The sequence below is a fragment of the Haemaphysalis longicornis genome, unplaced genomic scaffold (genome assembly GCF_048455015.1).
Source record: "Haemaphysalis longicornis isolate Haplotype H1 unplaced genomic scaffold, Haemaphysalis longicornis Haplotype H1 scaffold_9, whole genome shotgun sequence".
Lineage (NCBI taxonomy): Eukaryota > Metazoa > Arthropoda > Arachnida > Ixodida > Ixodidae > Haemaphysalis > Haemaphysalis longicornis.
Window position 1 is genome coordinate 116,430,488 of NW_027526460.1, and position 14,618 is coordinate 116,445,105.

The window sequence follows — 14,618 nt, forward strand, 5'->3', positions numbered from 1 at the left end:
GCATGCATTCTGACAGACATGACAAACTATATTCGTGTAACCATCTTCGCCCATAAAAATGCGGAAAACAAACTGGTATCACTCACAACCGGGAATCAAAACATTTAGTAAAATTATCCAGTCTTCAGAGTTAAAACATACTGGTTTTAATATTGCTTCTTCGTGCCTATTTTTGGCTGTCTAGAATTTTTTACACAATTTCCTATGCTTGCATTTTGAACAGGCTGTAACAGGTTATCGTCGAAGTGACCTCATGCACTGAGTTTTTAACGTTGACTTTGTGAAAACCTTTCGCAAAATAATCCTTCAGTATTGAAAGCGGTTACTTTTAAATTAGATAATGTGGTAGCATCTATGAATTTGAAATGTCTGCGCCTTTAGAAGAAAACACACCTTTACTAAATGGTCAGGCTTACAAAAAAGCAGTTAAACCTCTTACGGGTATATTTATTTCGTGTTTTCCTCCGCATAATCTTCAACAGTCACTTGAACCATACACTGAAAAGCGAGAACAAGTGCTGAAATTATATATTCAAATAAAATTCACAGCAATGTGAAAACGCAAGCACATCTTGAGAGCAGTCCATTTAGTTATACCGTAACCTCCAGAGGTGTTTGCCGAGAGGTGTTTGACAGGAACTGGTCGAGAGGTAACAAAACCAACAGGTATTTTAAAGTACTCGTAAACAAAGAAAGTCGAAGTTGTAGTCGAGCATTTAAGAAAAACAATGGAAGTCGTGATGTTTTATTTTCTCCGTATATATTTTCTCCGTATATTTCCCCCGTATATTAGTGCCAGTTTGAGAGTAGTACGATCACTGTACTGAACATTCCCTAATATGTTTTTTTCTTTTCTGGCTAAAGAAAGCCCTGATTTCTCTAACAAGCGGTACAAATATATTGAACAAAAAATTTTCGATAAAAAATTCTCCAAAAAAATTTAAGGCCAATTCGCCCCGCGAGTGTGGATGACCAGCAGAGCTTCCAAGTTATGTTCACTTGCAGGGCGCTCCCAATGGCGTTGTTGTGCCCATGGTATGCGCTGATCGTCATACTTGAACTTGTGGACACATTCATGAATAATGCCAGATTGATGTACGTGTGCAGCCGGGTGGTCGGATGGGCCGTATCGGTGTTCCAGCGCAAGCGAAATGTCTGCAACAGGAAATGCTCCAACCGTTTTCTTTTTCCCTACGGCGCGTAATCATTGAAATCACTGACTACGACCAAGGGGGCAGTGTCGCACTGTAAGCGCAATTAACAAACGAAATGGTTGTTAATACGCCCTTTATAACGTATGGAGTGGGATAACAGTAATGTCTAAGAGTGCATGAGATGTTTTGTTTCCGCCCCCAACGACGTCGTCTCCTTGCCGCCTGACACAATCAGCTTCACGATTCGCTCCCGCCTTGAGCGGTTGAATGGCTTCGACCTGCCTCCTGCTCGTTGGGGCACTGTTCGTTCACTTTCTCTAGCACAAAGTTGAAGCGCATGCTGTAGAGCGCACCGTGCTATAGAACGGATGGCGCTTCTGGGACACCTGTAACCTCGGAGTTTGGATGTGAAGCCATCAAAAAATGTATTGAACCTAGTATAATACAGCACCGCTGTAAAACGTTTTAAAAGATTTTGACAAGGTCATTGGCCCACTTGCAAAAGTTTGTGCCTTCTGTATGTTTTGCAACGTCTCAAGTTCAAGACAATTTTCTGTAAAATTTCAGTATTCAAAGCACCACTTTTTTGGAGCATCGCGTGCATGGGCTTGTCAGGAACCATCTACACTGCCCTGGTGAGAACATGTCAAGATTGTTTGTTACAAATTGAAATTTTCTGTACCTTCAACGAGAATTAGCTGCTTTGGTCGACACAAAGCATTGCCAGCGTAAATAGTTCAATGTTAACTGGCGATGCATTACCTTTGTGCGTTAGAAAGAGGTAATGTAGGCCCTATGCATGGCGGCGTAATACTATAATATATCTTGGCGTTTATCAACCGTTGAAGCTTTGCGAAAAAATTATTTTACCACTACCGGCTTGTATGACATGTGCCCCCAGCGCTTATAACACCATGTCGGTTTCATTGAAAGTGTCATTTAAAATATTTTTGTAATTTTCCAGAACCGTGACGCTTGTCTCTTATATATGCGGTATTTAGGCCTACTTTGTAAAGTCTTTAAGGACTCAGGGTCGCATTGGTGCAACTGCTTTTAGGAGTGCCCCCACTACTATTGAAACGATGCACGTTAGTTTCCCATAACTCCTTTCGGAAATACACGATTGCACCGCCGGATACGTATAGGAATGTTTTAGGAATGTCTCGTAACTTCCTTGTTTAAACCAGCGTGTCATTGGTGGGCGGTGATCCGCATGAAGAACAGAAGCTGAACCTAAATTAGGAGAAGAAATTTTTGAAATTTGTCAATAGCCCTGCATATTCTTTGAAAAAACTTGATTATATGATGAGTCTCTTCTCATAGCAAAACCAATTTCCGGAGACGGGATGGAAAACATAAATTATGTATGGAATTTCGTTTTTGTAGTTTACAAATGTAAACAAAAAATTGCTGCAGCGTGCAGCAGTGGTGCAAGGCCGCAGAAATAGCGGGGATTGGGGTCGACTCCGCTTCCGATTTTGCCATGTTTTGCCAGGGTTTGCTAGGGTTTGCAAGGCTTCGCTAAGTTTCGTTAGGTTTTGCAATTTTCGTGCTATGCTTGGCTAAGTGTTTGGGGGTGAGGCCATGTTTATCCTAGTTTTACAAGACTGTTTTATTCCTTGGTATTCGTACACTTTGTGCGTTTTTCGCTAGCCATTTCATTTGCCCTGGACGCCTTATTCATAAAAATTTTTGTACCTTTTCGCATTGTAACGGTGCCATGTGCTATGCTATACAGTACAGATAAAAATGCTAATTTGTACATTGGATAAAAAATTGTAAGAGCGTTCTTCGTTTTGTTTTTCCTAGGGAGGACTTAGAGGTGTTGTCTGGACGGACTGCATGCAGATTGTGATTGTTCTTGTGGCTCCGACGGCATTTATTTTTAAAATAGTGGTTGACTGCCTATCACCAAACAGTACAATACAGCCCCTAGCTGACTTCCAATTGAAGAAATACGTTGCCGAGTGAGTAATTACTTATAATTCGGTTTTGTAGTTTGTTTGGTGGGCAAATGTATTTCTGATTTATGGGAATTTTTTACATGCACTGGACTGCATATTGTTATAGAACAACTGATAGCACATTTGACGAAACAAGAAAAACTGGTGCTTTTTCTGCTAACTTTGCTCCAAATGCCATCGCAAGCCTCAAATGTCTTAGGCACCCCTGGCGCTCAAATGCGTCTCATATTTCTCAAACCAAACTCTCACGGTGTTCCCCTCCTTTTTCCTACTTCTACTGTAAACACGGTGAAGGTTTGCTCGTCATTTCAATCTTCCAGCATTCGTACTGCTGGCGCGTGATCTATTGGAACTTTTTGTTACTGTTGTACTTGGAATGCCGCATTGAAGTGTATGCTCGGGGACGAGGTTTTTGTGTTTTAGGTGAAAACATTGTTTTTAGCGCGTTTGTTTCAATTTGCTATCAGAAAAATGGAGAGCTATTTTTATTTAATCAAACACTGGTAGTACCAGTTCTGCACTGTTGGTAGCCTCAAATAGTTTAATGGTGTCTCTTTGCTCAACAATGTCGGAAAGCATGAGATGCAGTACAAGTTTTAGTGGCTGAGAAGGGTTTTGCAATTAAAATACTCGTTCAAGAGATTATATAACTTTTGCTTGGGCGGCTGAATGGAGGGACCGACATACAGTGGACAGACAGACACTCAGAGAGACATGCAGTCGTACAACAGACCAACACTTCCAGGTTTAGGTAGCCCAAGGAAGATTATCATATTAAAAAATGGTAAAGCATTACTCAGCATATCACAATGTTCATTAGCAGTAGCGGCATAAATAAATAAATTGTGAAGTGTAATAACACCAACACAAGAGACGAGAAAAAAATATATACATGGTATGAAGAATCGTGACATAAAAGAATGCGAAAGAAAGCGTTGACAAGCATTGCCAACACGTAATAAAATTAAGAAAAGCATCGCAACTTTGACAAAGAAAAAGCATCATCATCATCATCATCATCAGAAGCTGCAGCAGCCTAATTAGGTTCCCTGCAGAACGTAATTCGAAGAAGCCTGTTTCTAATCCCTAATTGTTACTACTATCATCATTCCTTTTATTGCCGGTTGGGCCGACCTAACTTTGCTTTCCAGTTGTTTAGTAAGGCGCCAAGGTCCCGCTCCATATGTAGTCACCCGCAAGATGCATTAATTTTATATTCTATAAGGCAGCTTACTGACCTTTATTTGGGAGTGTTAGCCCAGCGCAGCCCAGCCCATACCTACTTTGCACCGGAATAGGAGCAGTCGAGGAGATAACCATAACCTAAGAACTGAAGAGTCATAACCTAAGGTTATGATACTTGAATTCTTCCCATAAACAAAACATTCTTCCGCAAAATAAGAATAGGAAATTGACATATAAAACTTGCAATGGTTCAACAAAAAATGAAATTGATTTCCTCGTAAGGGGGAAACCGGGGTATTGTGCAGGGCGTAGAGGTGATAGGCGAGATTCGAAGCACGGATCACAGAATGGTTAGCTGCAAGGTATTGCTGATTCTCATGACAAAAAGAAGAAAACCTGGGAAAAGTAAGAAACCCACAGTGAATCAGTCGGAGCCAGTGCGCAAGAACTGAGAATAACCCTTCGAAACAAATTCGCGCTTCTAAACGGAGAGAACGAGGATAGTATAGAAGCTTAATGACACCCACACAACGGCAATCACACAATAAGCAGCAGCTGTGGAATAAGCAAACATAGTGAGTGGCAAATAAACAACACAGAAGAAAGAAGACACAAACAGGCGCTATTGGCGCCACTCAGTATGTTTGTAGACCTCAACCAACACGCCAAGCAACACGCTCTCTTGGGGAATAAGCAGCATGTCGGAAACAGACGGGAAAACTGAGCCAGAAAACAAAGGCAGTCATTGCGAAATCTAAGAACATGAAGGTTAGGAGTACGGCGGCTCAAACTGAATTATCAGAGCTGTCGAAACCGATTAAAGGGGCCCTGCAACACTTTTTTCAACTTTTTTAAAAATCCTAATACTTGCAGAACGTAGTCATCCAACACACCCATTACTGAGATTAGGCGGTAGCAAAGTACCTCAGCCAAAAATTACTGCTGTATGGCAATCAGGTAACTTGTAAACTGGCTCAAACAATTTTGTCCCTTTCGCGGTCTTGACGTCTTTGACGGCTGAAATCACGTCCTTAAAGGCCATGTAGCGGCTGTTGGTTGGTTGTCCTTCAGTTGCAGCAACGAACGCTTTTCGATAGCAACTTGGAACGCGTATCTGGTGCGACGAGCAAACCAGGCGGTGCCGCTCCCTGCTGGCGATAACTGTACCTTTCGCGGTGGTTCTAGGCGCGAAGTAAAGAGTGAAAGCGCTTATCGAAAATGTTTCAGGGTCCCTTTAACAGACGTAAGACAAATGACATGCGTACATACAACATGGCAGGGGCTGAGGAAATGCTGGAAAGTGCAGGAAGCTTACAGGCAACTACGAGGAAGGTAGCTATCCGAAAAGACAGAATCTACGCTATCAAAGACACATTCAGGGTAACATTCCGCACACCACGGGCTTGATAGTAAAAGGAGCAGAACAATTCTACATCATCGTTTACCCCAGCGATGTTAGGCCATGTCGCATTAATAACAAAACACAAAGCATAAAAGGCTCTCAAGGGCATGAAAAGAGAAAAAGCTGTAGGGGACGACGGCATAACCGTGGATCTTCTAATGGAGGGAAGACACACTGTACTAGAAATGCTTGCTGCTCTATTTTAGGAATGCTTAATGATTTTAAAGGTACCAGTAGCCCTCGAAAACGCCAATACATTTCTGATTCACAAGAAGGGAGATAACACAGATTTTCATAAATGCTTGAGGAACTACAATCAGAAACCATGGCCGTGGGGCTGAAAATAAATACGAATAAGTCTAAAGTAATGATGAATAAGCATGCCGATAGCGCTCTCTTCATCATATGTAGGGACATGCTAGATCAAGATGAACAATACAACTACCTCGCACAAGTTGTCAGTACTGATCCAAATCAGGAGAAAGAAAACGCATGAATGACGCTACCTCCAGACAAGGAAAGCAACAGTGTTTTCACGTTTTGACAAATAATTCTGATGTAAATTACAAAGCAACGTCTCACGGCCGGACCGTACGTGATATGATTTGGAGGATGATGCCACAAGAAATTTGTATGTGGGGAAGTGGATGAATTTAACTGGTTTCGAGGACCAAGGATGTGCGTGAAGCTACGCTAATTCTACCATCTGCAAGATGTGAAAATGGCGCTTACAGCACGTATTACAAATTAAATTGTGTAATAAAATATTTGAATCAGATATGCAAAACATACTACATTTTTGCCGGGTTGGTAATGGCAGTAGTGCGACATACTGCTACATTTTGAAGATTTTTGAGTTCACTTCAATTCAGTGCAGTATAAAGCAAGCGATCACATTGGATTGCTTCCATTATGACAAATATATAACTCAGTGGCATAAGTACCAAGGAGTAAAACAAACAACAGCAATAAATGTAGCTTCTCAATAAAGCTGTAGGAAATAAGCGTAGCAGAACATCGAAATTAGGAGTTACAAATTTTACGCCCTGATAATAAAATATCGGTGCAGCCTTGTTAAGTTGTACGAAATCGAAACCTTAGATATAAATCAAACAACCTGGTCCCCCTCTAATTCACATTTCAACGGACAGAGAACTGCCTAACAATAAACGGGGTAATCCCAAATTCTTTCGTCATCCACTAGAGCTATACCTATGGGTATCGCGTTAAAATCTTTGGTGAAACCGCAGCAGCGGAATATGTCCCATAGCTGTAAAGGTTGAATTATAAGTTAGCCCTGAAGCACGAGTATTTCCTTTGAGATTCAATTAGCTTTGGCAGATTGGGCAAATGTTGAAGCGCACTGCTATGTAGACGTACTACAATGTTTGTCCAAACGTCGTTAACAGTGGTAATACTTGCAAGGGTGTCCAAACTAGCGCCGAACGTTCCAAAACAACGCTTGAAGGTTGTGGTATGAGAGGCTATACTAAAATATTATCTTTTCATAAAATTGTATCGCAGAGAAATTCCATATTGAATTCCTGAATCTTCCCTGTTGCCCTCTGTATCAAGCCTTGTGTTTATTGTGTTTCCAGTGTCCTTTTTACAGTCTTTACCTAAGAAGTGTGCCGCCTGAGGACAAAAGCTATTTAATGGGTTCGATATCACAAAAAATATCTGGCTTCTGGAGTAAGACCAAACAGCCTTCTCAGTAACCTACCGAATATGCAGCAAAGCAAGTGAATGCATTTAACGCCGAACTGGAGCCCCTCAAAACGGAGAGAAAGAAACTCAGAAAAGTCCTGGTTGTCAAAACGCAAGTCCGCAATCATATGAACTGTTAAAAAAAGTTAACGTGGGCCAGTAGGGCCTTTTTGATAAACCAAAAAAATGGCGGCGGCTTAGCTCAGCCAACCTTGATATGCAAAGCAAAATCTTGGCTTCGTCTGGTTGAGTCTCGGTTTCGCTTGGTTACCCTTTCATTTAGCTGTATTGCCGATCGCGTCTCAAAGCCTTTCGGTTCCGTGCAACGCTCACAGAAGAAGGCCGGGCAAACGCGGCGTTTGCCGGTGCGAATGCGGTGTTTGTTCACGGCGAACGCAGCATCACCGGTCGCGAGACGAGTCACGTTGCCCGACATGACCCAGCGCCGAACCTATGGGAGGCTGCCGGAGTGGTCGGCTGCCTCGGCCGCAGAGGCGGCGGCGACCGCTGCTCGTTCTGCGCAGAACGATGGAAAACGTGGCCTTGTGCGCAGTGCCGACAGCGGGCCCGGCGAATCACGGGATGCGCTTCGAGGGGTGTGTCGCCGGGGGTGTGTCTCCGGTCAAACGGTCACCTTGCGCATCCTCCGCGAAATCGCTGGACAAAAGTAGCCCAGCTTTTCTTTAAAAACTGATAAAAAAATTACACCATCTCCCTGAAGGGAACTATGTCGTGATGCAAAGCAGAATTGTTGGCGTCCATTCAGCTCATCAGACGGTGCAGCATGTCTGAACCGAAGCAGCAACTGGGGAAGCGGCGCGCGGACCGGGTTTATTATATAGAGCAGATGTAGTGGAGAGGAGGAGATGAGAGAGGAGACGCGCATGCGCGCTTACCGCGCAGCTGGCGTGTTGCCGTTATGTTGAGTGATCTGGTGTTTAGTAGCGCCAGAGGGAATTCCACGTCCGGGTCCACACCGGTGGCAAAGGCACGCAAGTACTGTTGTGTTACGGTGAGTAGGTGGGGGTGCTCGAGGCGTCGAAACTCGTCCATCATGTTCTTGTCGATGTTGTCGTCTCTGTCGCAGAATCGGTAGTCTCCGTCGGCGTTGGTCAGGTAAAGGTTGTTGACGTTGGTGCACCGGCTGAGAGCAACGTACACGCCCTCGGCTTCACAGCTTTGTCTTCTTCTCCTTCTTCTTCAGCTGTTCCCCTACGGGAAGATGACGACGGTGGTTGAACGCGAAGCTATCTGGTGATGGATTCTTTGGTGGGCCAACCTCTATGGGCATCCTGCCAAAATCATTTTCAGAAGCGCTGCTGACGGGGAGAGAGTAACATACACACCCTCACTTTCGCAGCTTTGTCTTCTCCTTCTTCTTCAGCGGTTCCCCTACGGGAAGATGACGACGGTGGTTGAACGCGAAGCTATCTCGTGATGGATTCTTTGATTTGCGCGTGCTCTCACCCACCGCGCGGAGGCGGCCGGAGGGACGGGCCCGCTGAACGCCTCCGAGGAACCGCACGAAGGCCGAACCGGGGGGTGTGTGAGTGGCGGTGTGGTGCGTGCAGCGAGTGCGAGTGTTCGGTGTAGCGAAATGTCGGGCCCCAGTGAGGTGAGCGAGGACGAAGAGGAGGCGGACCCGCTGCTGGGATACGCCGAGATGTTGGACTGGTACCGTGCCGGTCGCCATACCATGCCACCGCCTCATCCAAGACTCACGCGAGAGCAGGCAGTGCGGTTTAGGCAGCTGCAAACCAACTCTGTGCTCACGCCGGCGCTGGCGCGCTACGTGTGCCCGGAGGTGTTTGACAGTGAGCAGTGCAGTGTGTGTGGAAGTGCAACAGCGACTCTTACCCACATTCTCTGGGACTGCACTACGGACCTGTGCCCACCCGGGTCACACCCGGGGGGCTTACCGACGGACGTGGTGTGGGCTATGCAGTCAAGAGACTATGAAGTGCAGTTGCAGGTAGTCCAGCGGGTCGAGGCGGCTCTCGCCCGGCAATCTCGAGGGCGGGCTGATGCCGCGCGGGACCGAGGGATGCGAGCCCTGGGGACCGCCCGCGGTCCGGCCGGCCCGAGTGGAGGTCGGGGGGACACCGCGCCTTGACGACAGGCCTAGAATAGCCGGGCTGTGGGCGATCCTGCGTGGTCCGCCTGCAGCCTCCGTAGGATTTTTGATCCAATAAAGTCGATTTCTCTCTCTCTCTCTCTTGATTTGCCAGTCCCTAGGGGCATCCTGTCACAATCATCATCAGAGGCGCTGTGGACGGGGCACGCACGCGGGACATCCCCCCGAGCAAGAGACGCTAACATCCTCCTCTAAAGTTTTCAGTTCGTCGTTTCTACTAACCTTAAGCCTCGCGTGCCTTGGTTGTATAAGTAGCTTCTTGACGTAGTTTGAATGAGTCAAGGACATAAGGCGCGTTCGTAGCACTTGCTCCGGTCTCGGTTTCGTAGCGCAGTGGGAAGAGCGCCGCGTACCTCCCGTTGCGGCCAGAGAGTCGTGGGATCAAAACCGGGCGCCGCTAACTATTTCTTTTTTCATAGTGTGGGGGGAGAGGTGCGGACAACGTACGGACGCTGGACATAGCGACGAGCAAGAGATGCTTTGCATCTAAAATTGGCCCAGCTTTCACTACTGGTGCAAGGCTGGAGAAACAGCAGAGCTGGCGGCCCGACCAAGGAGGAAGTTCTTTGAGCTCCTTGTTGGTGTTGCGGATTCAAATTCGCTGCTCGGGGTAGCACGTGGGAATGTAATCGACTCTACGAATCTTCTTGGACATGTCCTGGTGGAGGAGAAATCACGCGGCTTCCTGAGTCGACACCTCGACCTCGTTGAACCTGTTCAAAGCGAGGGTCTTGAGACCGTCGGTGTTACCCATCTACCCGTGTTCCCCCAACATCTATGCCCTGGCGTAGTGCAGGTTCGACATTCCGCAAGGTCGGCCTTGATCACGTAGTCGACGACGTAAGTGGCACAGGCATAGTGATCAAGAATGCCCTGAATGTGCACCTTGGAGTCGAGCATGGTGGCAATGCAGGGTTTTAATGGGTTGACCAACATCTGACCCGGACGTCGCTTGTTCAAGACGCAGGGACACCCGACTCCAGCTCTGAGAAACGCCTTCGTTGCGTGCACCAGAGCGGTACCAGAATTGTTCGATGTCATTGAACGTCGTTTGTTACAGGCAGTCGTGCATCTCTTCGTAGAGGTCCTTTAGATCTTGAACACATAAGCGCTAATTTCTGCCTCATTCTTCCTAGTCTAAATTTTCGTCGTCTAAAGCTGGCTGGTGGACAATACGAATGGGGTCAGGTGGAGAGCCTCGGTCTTACGCGCCGAACCCAGGTATGTCTGCGGAAAGGACAGCTCCTTACCCTTGTTATCGTAAAGCAGAGAAATGGGGGCCTACCTTAACCCGTACCCACTACCAAGTAGTGACAAAACATGTTGCGCGGCAGTAGGATGGAAGACACAAACCATGGCAGACAAAGGGATGTTTTAATGGGCGATGTTGCGAATCAGCGCGCTGCTATGCTGCAAGCTTTGTGCATAGTTTTTGTTCTATGTGGTTAAAGCTCCGCTGTGTACGCCTTTTGAAAAGGCGCTTCTAGCGACCGCCAACTGATCCCAACATTCCGCAGCGCGCCTGGGAAAAGCCGTATCGCTTGCGCATCGCTGTCGGCGTGATTAAAACTTCGGATGTGGCAGACGAGGCGTGTAGAGACATGTTTGAACGACGTTAAGACCGTTGCGGAGTCCTCCTCTCTCCCCTCAATCGGACTGAGCATGCCGCCGCTACTAGCGACCGCTCACGCACTCTGGACAGAAGGTTGTGTGTGTCTGTACTGTTGGCGCCGTGTGCAAAAACTAGAGGGAACGTTTGTTTGAAGTTAGCGCTTTAGCTATAATTATGACCACTAAAGCGAAAGCGCTAAGTTCATTGCTGTTGGAGCTGTGAATCAAAGATATCACTCCGGTCGAGTCCTGTACTCTAACCTCGCCCGTCGGGGAATCGTTCTCGTCTTGCTTCGTCTCATCTCTCACCATGCAGTAAACAAGTTAAGTTTGCCTTTAAAGGGACACTGAAGTGATATGTAAACACTGCGGGATTACTAGCGCAAATTGTAGTCCGGAGTCCACCGGCAATGTTTCGACCACTCTGGGCGCGTTTACGCGATTTTATTTAGCAGAAAAATTATTTCGAAAATGCTGTCCTCCCCTCTTTACGCTCACCCATTTTCTGTGGCGTTTTCGTGTGACGTCGGGAGGACCCGAGCTCGCAATTGGCTGCGCTACTGCACGGCTCCCCGGCCTTCAGGCAGAGTCAGTCGGCCCAGCGTTTCGTCCGCCGGCCGCCGACGGGTCGTCGCAATTCGTTCGCTCAGTTGAAACGAAGCCAGGACACGTTTGTGAATGGAAGAATGTGCCTTTCTTTACTTGGTTAGTTTGTACACTGTATCTAGCTCCAAGTCCAGGTCGCTTCACACAAGCGCTGCACAAGCGCACATGCGACGCTTCGCTGACTGGTACGCCAGTAGGAAAATATAAGGCCTCTTGAAGGCGGGAGAAGAGTCAGCGAAGTCAATATAGGTACTAAGGAAATAAAATCAACTGATAGTTTTACCGTACAGCGTAAAACTAGGGTGCGGGAAGCACTTTTTTGCGCTGGGCGAACAAGCACAGCGGTCAGCAGCACGACTACGCATCTGCGTGCGCTTTTCCGTCTAAGAAATGCAGTTGCTAGACGTGATATATTGTGGAAACTTGGGGGATGCTTACTGCACGAGCGCAAAACAATAGTCACCTAAGCTGCTTGAAATGCCAAAACTAAATAAAAGTGTGAACTGGATATACAATATATACCTTATATTACCGAGCTTAGCAGAGGCCGTCCCGTGGCCGAGGGTAGAAGAAGAAGACGCCGTTCCGAGCGGCTGTGTTTCTCTATGCTCTCAGCTGGAAACAGCGCATCGGCCACTGGCCGAGGTACTACTTCGTCCGGAACTAACATGGATACGTACAAGATCATCCTTCCCCGTCTGCCAACCGGTAATGTTGTCTTGAACACTGTCTTCCTGCATGCGGACTTGAAAGGCCGGCCATACCGTGCTCCCGATTTTAGGGATGCTCTGGCTCGCGTGATCAACCTCCGCGACGTCTTGTGTATAGGGCAATACCAAATGAGCCACGTGTGGATGGTTACTTGCGTCTCGAGCGCCATCAAGCAGAAGCTAGTCCAGCTGGAGAAGTTCATCGTCAAAGGATTGCAGTGTATGGTGTTTGACCCGGATACAAAGAATGTTAAAATGAAGCTACTTTGGGTGCCGCGTCACATGGAAAACCGTAGAGTAACAGAAGCGCTCGAACCATTTGGAACCACCCAATCCATTACCAGAGAAATGTGGCGGTGTCCGGGAATGGACCATATGGAGACTGGAGCTCGCGAGGTGTCCCTTACACTAAAGGATGGAGTATCGGTCTCTGATGTGCCGCATATGATGGACATTTATGGGAGCCAGTGTCTTGTACTGATTCCTGGAAGGCCACCTCTTTGTTTGCGGTGCAGCAGGATTGGGCACGTGCGACGGCAGTGCCGAACACCCCGGTGCAACGAGTGTCGACGATATGGTCATACCGCAGAAAGGTGCGTCATGACGTACGCAGACAAGCTTCGGCATGGCCAGGAATCAACTACTGAAGATGACGTCTCCGCTCATGTCATGGATGTGACGGAGGTCGTTGACGCATCAGGTGAAGTTGGCCAGTCGGTGCTATCGGAAAATCCGGAGGCTGGGCCTCAAGATTCTTCGTCGGTGGATCGCAGGGAACTGGAGCCCTCCCCTGTGCCACCTGATCGTGAGCGGCAGGATGATTCCCAGTCTAGTAAGCAGAACCGGGAAGAGGAAATGGACACGCATTCGACAGCTTCGAATGACGCTTCAGGGGAGGTTCATGCTGCGGTACCTTTACCTGCCAGCGATGATGACAGCAGTGATGTCTCGTGCGGAGAAGGTGGAGATGAAAGTTCCGTCACCTTGCCGTCCGCATCCTGGGCGGATGCTGTGGCTCTACCAGATGATGTTCCGGGTGGTAACAGCGGATCGGTGAAGAGGCCAGCTCCTGCCGATGGCGAGGACAAGTCATCGAGCGCTGGCAAAAAGCAAGCGTCCAATGCTCAAGATTCTTCCGACATGGCTGTGGTGACTAGTGGTCTTGTGACGCGGGCTGGCTCCAAAAAGTCAGGAAAATCACTGTCATCCAAGACCACCCGCAAGGGTGGCACATCTGGAGGTGAAAAGGTCGCTTAAGAAGCTCCAACAAAATGGCAAGTGTCATAGCATTTCACGCGGCCACACTTAACGTGAGAGGTCTAAGAAACAGGAGAAGGCAATACCAGCTTTTACGCCTCCTTAAACGGATGGGCGTGGACATTGCGGCCATCCAGGAGACAAACCTCTGCAGTGATGAGGACACGGCGGCTGCATTAGAACCCTTTTTAGAACATTACAACGTATGTGTTAGTCCCTCTGCAGGCTTGTCTGGTGGATGTTTTTTGGTTATTAGCAAGAAAGTTGAGTTTTCCAGTCTCTCCTGTAGTATAGATGATGCTGGGCGTTTTATTTGCTGTGACCTTGTTATGGTAGGAGTTGAATGGCGTATCATATGCATTTATGCTCCAGTGAATTGTCGGGAACGTAACTCCTTTTTTATGTCACTGGGGAATTTTCTACGCACACAACGGAAAACCCTCCTCATGGGGGATTTTAATTGTGTCTGCTGTGAGCAAGACCGATCTAGACCACGTTCACAATACGACCAAAGTGCAGCCACCCTGTCTGATTTAGTGCATGATAATGGTCTTGTTGATGTTGGTCAGGTAAAAGGGAGTACCATGCACTTTACTCACTTTCAGAGCAATTCGAATGCCCGTCTTGACCGCATATACATTTCAGCAGAAGAGATGCCTAGCATTTCTGACTATATTGTACGCCCGATCTTCTTCACAGACCACTGCATGGTATCTGTTTGCTTAGGACGTTCAAGACCGCGTATCGTGCTGCCTCAATGGGATCTGTGGAAGCTTAATACCTCTTTATTGGCCGATGGAATATTTTGTAAACGTATATCCGATTGCTTGACTAGTATTCTTGAAACACACAGTCTTTATTTATATCAGAAATGGGATTTATTCAAAC

At 47.1% G+C, this 14,618-nt stretch overlaps 2 protein-coding genes across 2 annotated transcripts in view; both read left to right on the forward strand.

Annotated features, from left to right (window-relative positions):
• The window catches only part of LOC144152025 (sodium-coupled monocarboxylate transporter 1-like), a 90,605-nt gene that overhangs the window by 27,672 nt on the left and 48,315 nt on the right, over positions 1-14,618 (forward strand). Inside the window, exons 6-7 of the mRNA XM_077683217.1 lie at positions 1,722-1,789; positions 2,964-3,121. Coding sequence (XP_077539343.1) covers positions 1,722-1,789; positions 2,964-3,121 — 226 coding nt within the window. The remainder of the gene's footprint in view (positions 1-1,721; positions 1,790-2,963; positions 3,122-14,618) is intronic.
• LOC144152400 (uncharacterized) lies at positions 12,369-13,730 on the forward strand. The gene has a single exon (XM_077683668.1). It carries the CDS (start codon positions 12,369-12,371, stop codon positions 13,728-13,730), a length of 1,362 nt encoding a protein of 453 aa, XP_077539794.1.

Excerpts from the sequence above, each read along its gene's own strand:
- LOC144152400 (XM_077683668.1), top strand. The coding sequence starts at position 12,369 with ATGCTCTCAGCTGGAAACAGCGCATCGGCCACTGGCCGAGGTACTACT.